At 36.5% G+C, this 8,814-nt stretch overlaps 1 protein-coding gene across 1 annotated transcript; it reads right to left on the reverse strand.

The window, feature by feature from the left end:
* Positions 1-3,074: 3,074 nt before the first annotated feature.
* Positions 3,075-7,076, reverse strand: LOC137748175 (autophagy-related protein 101-like). The gene is made up of 7 exons (XM_068488282.1): positions 6,862-7,076; positions 6,707-6,743; positions 5,867-5,952; positions 5,218-5,313; positions 4,884-5,049; positions 4,620-4,785; positions 3,075-3,512 (listed from the first exon to the last, which is right to left on the reverse strand). The coding sequence occupies exons 1-7, from the start codon at positions 6,892-6,894 to the stop codon at positions 3,437-3,439; spliced, it is 660 nt and encodes a 219-aa protein (XP_068344383.1). The 5' UTR covers positions 6,895-7,076; the 3' UTR covers positions 3,075-3,436.
* Positions 7,077-8,814: the final 1,738 nt, after the last annotated feature.

The following is an 8,814-nucleotide window of genomic DNA, read 5'->3' on the forward strand; positions in this document are numbered from 1 at the left end:
AGTGACGTCGGGAAGCTCGAGTTCATCGAGTTACAAGGTTAATCGGATTATCGAGGTTCATCTGGCAAGATTTCGTTGGATTTAGGTTCCAAAAGTGGTAAGGTTTTGTTCTACTCATTGTAAGCTTCATTTTGGTACAAATTTCATGGAATTTGGTTGAGAAATTAAGAAGATATTAAGCTTTGAAGTTTTTCTAGAAACCGACGAAATTTCGAGTTGCAGACGGTGGCGACCGGCGTGGCTCACCGGAGAAGGAGGCAAATATTCCGTCAGAGTTAACGGAATATTCTAATGGCGTTAGGTAATGGCCGTTAACTTATGTTAGGGTTTTAACGGAATATTCCCTACGGCGTTAGGGTTTCCACACGCGTGCCCGCACGTCTGGCCATGCCTTGGCCGGCGCGTGGCGACGCATAGGATGTCAGAAAATTATTTTAAAAATATGGGGATGTTCGTGAGGTTGAGTAGAGCTTGTTGGTATATTCAAACACCCTAATTGAGCAATGTATGAGAAGTTATTACCTAAGGTTGGTTATGTGCGTTAAATTGATGGTTTTATAATTGTTTTGCATATAGGTGAGGACTATCCTGAGAACGAGTGCAGCCACACAAGGCTCAGGGCTTACGATCCTTCTACGTATCAGTGAATGGGCTTTCGTTTTCAGTATATATATATATATATATATATATATATATATATATATATTGATTGGCATCTTTCCAGAAATTACGTTTTAATGGTTTTATAATTGAAATGCCATTTCGAATATCGTTGATATTATTATTGTGATTATGTTGGTTATGTTTTGGTGCCGTGGACGCTCAGGTAAGTCAAGTGTGTATGTTGTTAGTGATAGATGTGGTGTTGATGAGATTGAGTTATAGCTTATATTCCTGCACCTCAATGATTGTGCTCCGCCAGAGTAGGGCCTAGCCTTCACGTGATCGTTCACCTCTCGCACCATACGTTCACCTTGGATCCAAGGCAGGTGCCAGCCTGTCGTAAGACCACTTTAGGTGGTTCCGACTCATAGGTGACTTGCGATACATCGCACAACCTTCACGTGATCGTAGCGCTGAGCGTATTTATATACACTTGCCTGTCATAGAGACCACTATAGGTGGTTCCAACTCATCTGCAGGATAGTGGTTGAGGAGCTATGGTTTCAACCGTACAGGTCACTTTAGGTGACTCCGGCTGACATACTGATATTATCGGCATATTTTGATTGTCTTATCTCACCTACTTGGTGCTTATACTATTTGTTTGAATATTCTGACAAGACATATTCTGGCATGGCATATTTGAGCTTTATCGTTTTAGCATGATTTGATATACGAGTACGTATAATATTTTCTGGAAAGTATACGGGTTTTAAAGAGGTTTGAAAAACAAACTTTGTTTTTGCCCACTCACGTTTTCTGTTTTGCGTCCCTCCAGGTTTTAGGTAGCGAGGACGTGGGTGACGAAAAAGGCATCGAGGCATTTCTGACAGAGCACCTTCCATGTAGGACTTTCTAGTTAACGCTTGTGTAGTATTATTGTTTATTCTGGACTGCACCTAGGATACTTGAACTTTTACTTTGCATTTCTCCTTCCATGTTCGTCGCTATCACTCACTAATCTTTTTGTTGTAAATTATCTTGTCAACTTTATTTTTCTCGTATTTTCACTCTTTTACTTCCACATTGCGCACTTGGCTACGTCACCCTCATGTGACGGTCAGCACGCCCCAATTTTTGGATCAGGGTGTGTCAGTTTTTTGGGGGAAAAAAGAGGAATTTTAGGTTATAAGCCATTGTTGGAGTTGGTCTAAAGATTGTACAACTTTTAAAGAAATTGTTCAGTAGCTCGAAACACAAATCGACACATGTCATAATATAAGTAGAGGACACTGAAAATATATATATCATTTTTTTACTTATATTATGGCACGTAATGTATCATCTTGTGTTCTAAATGCATTAAAAACTCTCCAAATTTTGTGTGCTAACTGTATCGATTTTCTACTTCGCATACTTGTCACTGTCACATATTGACCGATATAAAGGCTATTTAATTGTCACACACACACATTGATCGATATAAAGGCTATTAAATTGGCCAAGGTGAATTTTTTTTCTTTTGCTTTGGACAAGTTTTTTGGTTCAGAACTTAATAAATGTAATAGGATGCCCTGTTACAGTTCTAATAAAATTGCTATCGTTTATGAATCATGATCACCAATTAACAAGTTTTTTTTTCTAGCAGAAAATGCGTGGGACTTTCTCTCTTTGATTTCTCAACATTGCAAACTTTTTTGCCGCTGGCCCCAGCTTTTGGCTTGGGTGCCAGTGGAAGTTCCTTGTTCTTTTTCTCTCTTTCTCTTGATCTTCTTCTCTCTTTTTCAATTTCCCTCTGAGATTTTTCTTAGTGTCCTTGAGCCAAATATGGTTGCCAACTTTATTTCCCTCCCTCACTGCCTCCCACCCCACCACCCCAACACCACCCCCCCCCCCCCCCCCCGGCGCAGGCGCAAAAAAAAAAAAAAAAAAAAGACGACTTGCTGGATTTCCATCAATGCCAAGTGTATTGCAACTTCGTCCAAAGTAAGGGTATTTTATATATCCCCTTAGCCTCAGCTTCTATCCAAGTATTACTATGTTTATATATATTTGCTGGGATTCGTGAATGAGATTTATATTTGATGACTATCTTTTGGTTCTGCATCTCTGGTGAAGAAATATGGATGCGGTGTCCTTCTTGTTCCGGGTTTGGTACTTTTGTGTTGCGATGTCTTGTTTGTTTTCACCACTTGGTCATTTTCACTAGTATTGCTGCTTCGGTAGCTACTGGCAAGACTTTCATGGCAATGACAACAGCAAACGCTGCTTTCTGCAGTTGAAAATTAGGAATTTGGGTTCCTGTTTTGGTTTATTTAATTGGGTTTAGCTTTTATGTATCTGTTTTCCCCCAATGTATTTGGGTTATTTTGCCTTCCTTTAAGTTGGCATGTAACCTACCATTAGATTAATGCATTTATCTTTTCAGACCAAAAATTGCTATCGTTTCACCTAAAAAGCAAAAAAATAAAAGGAAAAACTAAAATTGTACACATAGCTATGAGTGATAGTGTACCACAAATGTCCTTCAATCAAAATACTAAAATATACAAAGTTTCAACTTAAACTTTTAAGCTGCCATGCACCGGGATTGAAAAATCTCCAAAAGGGATGAACACACATGAATGGAGATAGAATGTGAAGGAAGGGAATATTTACATAAAGAAAATAACAATCTATGCACTTCGAGTTTACTTTACATAGAAACAAACCTTGCTCATAAAAGATTATCGGTTTAACACATTCGTGGACCTTTCGAGTCATCATGAACATGGAAATTGACCTACTTTTGGAGCAGATTAAAAACGCGTTATATGCTCACAAAAGCAGATAATCAGCTAAGCATGGTTGGATGGCCAGTATGCAGCATCCTCTTGATCATGTCCATCCCAAATGCAGAATCCGAGGAACTGACCAAGGCAACACAAATATCAAATCAGCAGTCTAATCATGAGATTCAGAGAAACTTCTTAAAACAATCATAACAATCACAGCAGCACCAATAACAATAACAACTTCTTGTTAAGAAACTAGGACGCAGACATAGGCTTCACCTGTACATTAACTAGAATCGCATTCCAACCTATATCAGCACGCTGGTTTTGGTAGTTGGATGGAACGTGTAAAGTGGTTTGACAAAGTCACATTTATGTAAGTCATAATAAATTGGATCCACATCAGGGTTGAGGTTCAGAACGTACAGTTTTTCGACTGATTCATACAACACTAATTCCTAAATCCTATGTTTTAAAAACTCAGTCCACAACTGTGTTAACCTTTCTTTTATATGAAGCACGTCGCCAATTCAACTTGTCAATACGCCTAATGAATGCTCTGATCATGTGTTTATTTGGACTGTCTATGACTCTATGGCATTGACATTCATTTTGACTTTTTGCGTACCTTTTCATGCAGACAGACATACAACCTTGTGTAACATGCTAAGAAATGTACATCTGCTCACGTGTGTAGTGTACAGACATGACAAAATACAACCTAAATGAGCGTAGTGAACGAATCTGGCTCTCTCACTGAGCATACTATCGACCAAACAGAACTCCTTTTCCAACACCATGAACAAAAACTACAACTGGCATATATAACCAAGGAAAGTTTAGTTGAGGTAAGGCAATTAAAAGAAAAATAAAATTGTCAGTGCATATATTAAACTACCATAAAATTCTATTTCCACGAACACAAAAATCTTTTCTGGCAGCAAGGCATTTCCTAGTAAAATTATTGCATTGCAATAGATGGCATCAGATAACTGCCAACCTCATTCTGCCTTGACAAAATTCTACAAAGATAACTACATTATATAAGATCAACAATTATCTTTAGCGTCAATGATACCAAATGCATTCCGCCTTGACAAAATTCTACAAAGATAATTACATTATAATATCAACAATTATTCTTAGTGTCAATGATTATATATTCCTTTTATTCACTCAAAGACAAGATGTAAGATATATGTACCAAGTTTCAAAAGATAAATGCATAAATGCAGAACCAACCTTGGGATAGCAATTTCATGAGGGAAATAGACTACACCCTCAGTATGTGGTATCGGGGGAACATGATCTTTCTTCTCATTCACAAATTTTATTATTTGGAACAAAACCTCATGAAGAGATGCTTCAAGTGCTGATCTGCGAGCCATTCTCTCGTCCAATGCACTCTCTGCACTCATAGGTCAAACAAATATGAAGGTCAGTGTCAGCATAGCTTCCAGAAAGTGAAGCATCAGAGAATACACATTCAGTACACGATAATTGTACCTCCTGGATCAACTACAACTTTAGAATTATGAGATTTGCCCGAATGTGCTTTCGGGTGTTGGGCCACATTCAAATTTATATACCATTGTTCCCAGTATAACCTTTCTCTTTTGTGCGTAAACCAAGTTGGCTGTTTGTTTTTCACTTCAAAGAAAGACAAGCAGACCTGCATCACAAATCATGGCAGTTAATTTAGGACACTTTCTCAGAAAAATATATATTGAGAAATCAAACAAGTGATTCAAAATGATGATTGAAAAAGAATTATCTTTCCTAGAATTGATAAATTTACTTGTGATTGGATGATTACTTAAAACCAACGGCAAGCACAAACCTGACTTTTCTTGTTTGGGTGTTTCTCTACCCAACTAATGAATTGCTCAATCTTCTCATCTATTTTTTTCTCAAGTTCAATATCTCCGCATTGCACCTACACAAAAAGGAAGATTTTTTTTTAAAAGTATACACAAAAAGGAAGATTTACACACAATACACACATATCAGAGGCTAAAGATCAGAATGTACACATCAGCTCAATCCCACTCCCACATTGAGGATGATTAGAATCCGCAAGCATTATAATCATAAAGATTCATCTCAAAATATAAATACACAGGATCTGATGCCAAAATTTCGACAAACAAACAAACATGATGAAAAAACTAATTTCCGGCTGAAGTTTCATTGTGATTGTAAGAATTTTCAGTTGGCACTAGTGCTCCAATAAAAGCATGCTGGTAAATGTATAATTCAGTTGGGCATCTCAAAACACATTACTATTTGGTTAAAGGGAAAAGTCATGCAATACAACAATATTGATCCCTATAATCATTCTCACTCATCCAATAAGCTGGGACAAATAAACTGAGAAGAAAAAATCATTCCAAGTTAACTGCTGCTAACTAAGATGCATGTGCACGAATGATATTTTGAAAAGGTCTGAATCAAAAGAAACCAATATATAGAGCATAGAAAGTACTTACATATGTAATTTCGAAAAGTTCTAAATCAACATCTTTGGGCCGCACAAGACCCAAAGCCCGATGAAACACAATTGTGTGAAGTATGCCTACATTCAAGTATAAAGTTCTGTAAGTTGACGTGAAAAATAAATATACTGAAAGCGCAGTGAGTGCAGGAACATGCATCCTATATGTAACTAGAGGAGAACCTGAGAAGAATAATATAATTGTTTAGAAACCAATCAGAAAGCCTAATAGACCTGAACTGAGATGGCTTTAAAGACCAAAAAAAATACCCATTCGTTATGTTGATCATGCTATACTAAACATTAAGAAATGACCAGCAACAAAATTTTCACACTTGCAAGCTCAATGCCTTGAACATGTATTCTTTTTTTAACTTCTCGATCCCCACTTTTGACTGTCACTTGGCAGAGAACACAAAAAAGTATGTAAAAGAAAAGTTAAAAGTTCTTCACTTCCACTACAACCATAGATTTTTGAAGTACAGTTTACATTATTCAATATCGCTATTGAATCATAAAAGATGACTGAAGACCACTGCAAACCCGAAAACAAAAAATACAAATATGAATGAAAACACACACTCCCTCACTTAAGCAAACATTATTTTACATAAAGATACATACTTTAACATCAATTATACTAAAACACGTATCGAAGTTGAATTGTTCAAACAATCTCTACATACTAAAATCTTTAAGCTCCAGAGTTTTCGATATCAGTAGTACAGAGACATAAGCTAATACATATACACAGACAAAGTTGAAAAAAACCAAACAAATTAAATTACTTGAAATTCAATGTAAAAGAAGGTATGATTTTTTATTGCTAACTTACAGCGCAGAACTTCCCGTATCTCAAAGTGCTCGACTTCCTGAAACAGCAGTAAAACTCCAATTTTCAAATACAATTTATTTCTTGAAATTAGAAAAAAAAAAAAAAAAAAAAAAAAAAAAACAGAGAGAGAGAGAGAGAGAGAGAGAGAATCATACCAATTCTTTGAGCTGGCAAACTTCACAGTTCATGGTGCGCTCGGCGATGGCAGTGAATTGGGATTCAGAGCGATTAAGGAAACCCTAGATTTCTGCGAGGAATTGGAGTGGAAATTTCGCGGTGGTGAGGGGAGCGATTGGCGTAAGTTAAACGCTTTTACGTTTTTGATCGGAGTGTGTGTTTGTGTTAAGTTTTGAAGTAATCGAAGTCTTCTACTGTAAGTTCTATCTTAATCGGATTTTAACTTGGCGATGTTGGAGGAGGAGGTGCAAACTTTATTTTAAATTTGGGCTTTTCTTTTAGTCTTTTGGGTGGTTTTTGGGCTTCATAAATGGGGCCAAGACGCTTGTAGTTTTTTCCTCCAATTGGGAATAGGCCCAATGTTGTTTCTATGGGTTCTATTTGAACCACAAATTTATTCATTCGGCTCTCCATATTTCTTTTCCATTTGAAATGACAATATTCTACATTAAATTAGTCTAAATTATTTATGGGGATGGAGATTCAAATTCAGGTCTATTATTATCTATGGGGATGGAGATTCGAATTCAGATTTAGGCAGAACGCATACACTCTAACTAATGTGGTTACACTCACGCCTGCAATAGCAACTGCAAAAACAAGCGTTGTAAGGTAAATTGTGGGCGCTCTAATTCAACCAAAATAATCCTCTTGCACTCATATCATTTCAATTTTTTCCAAACAAAATAATGATGACTATTAAATGACTATTTAAGAGTGTCAATAATCATAGAAATAATGGACATACTTATTAATTTTTCTTGGGCTTTAAAAAACAAGGAACACATGTCATTTTTTGATGGGGCCAAATCGAAAAATGAGTACATAGAATAGAGAAGAGATCATCTCCGGATCTTTTCCACCAAGGCCACCGGATCAAGTGATGCGGACCTTTCAAATTTCATCCAACGGTAAAAAATTATTACAGTTTTTAAGGGATCAAAACAGGTGGGCCGTTGGATGAAATTTGAAAGGCCCGAATCACTTGATTCGGTGGTCTTGGTGGAAGAGATCCGAACACTCACTAATGAGTACTAAGTATTATCTAATTCTTCTCGTCTCAAGATGGGGTGGTCAGAAGTATCATAGTTTCAGTGATAAAGTACTTTTAATTGTCATGCTTGTTACAAGCGTTCAACTCTCAACTTCCGCCCTCCCTAGACCTTGGACCTTTGTCTTGAACTGTAGTAATGAAGGCCTTGCAAACTGGCTCATTGTGTAAGGGTCTATAAGATGGTTTTTAAAAAAATTAAAGACAATATCCCTCTTACAACCAAAACCCCAACTAGAAGCTAAACAAGTAAAACAATGACACCAAAAGAGTGACTTAAATCTGTTAAGCATCCACTAAAAAATTAGCTCAAAGGCAGCAAAGCGGCAAGACAAATAAGGTTTACGCCTTGCGCCTCACTTTAAATCCTTAATTAGAAAGAAGGAGAAAAAATAAAATAAAAAAACTCTAATTCTCATAAATCTCATATGATGTACCTGAAATTCATATTGCTTTGAAAAAAAATTATATTAACGTACTAAATTAGAAAAACCTCATTCCATTTTCGTCTTAAGCTTCATTTTGCTGTGGGACAGCTAGTAGATTCGAAAAGAACCCATTGAAAATTGATGCTTGAGAATTGGTAGTAACTGCCTGCATCTAAAAAGGTACTAACTTTCGTTGATATTTGGGCTCCTATACCTTGCTAAGGACTATAAATACATCTTTCCAATGTATGCTAAATTGTGAAAAGGTATCTTAGACGATCCCTTGATGAGTGCAAACACAGATAATAGATTGGCGTGAGATAATATTATTAGACTCATATCATTGTGGAGTCCTATTCTAATTAATGTGCTCATTTTGTTAGAGTTAAGAAATTAGATAAGTAATACAGTAGTCACAGTCAAATTGAGTAACATAAAATTGGACTCATCAT

Source organism: Pyrus communis, chromosome 10 (genome assembly GCF_963583255.1).
Source record: "Pyrus communis chromosome 10, drPyrComm1.1, whole genome shotgun sequence".
Classification (NCBI taxonomy): Eukaryota; Viridiplantae; Streptophyta; class Magnoliopsida; order Rosales; family Rosaceae; genus Pyrus; species Pyrus communis.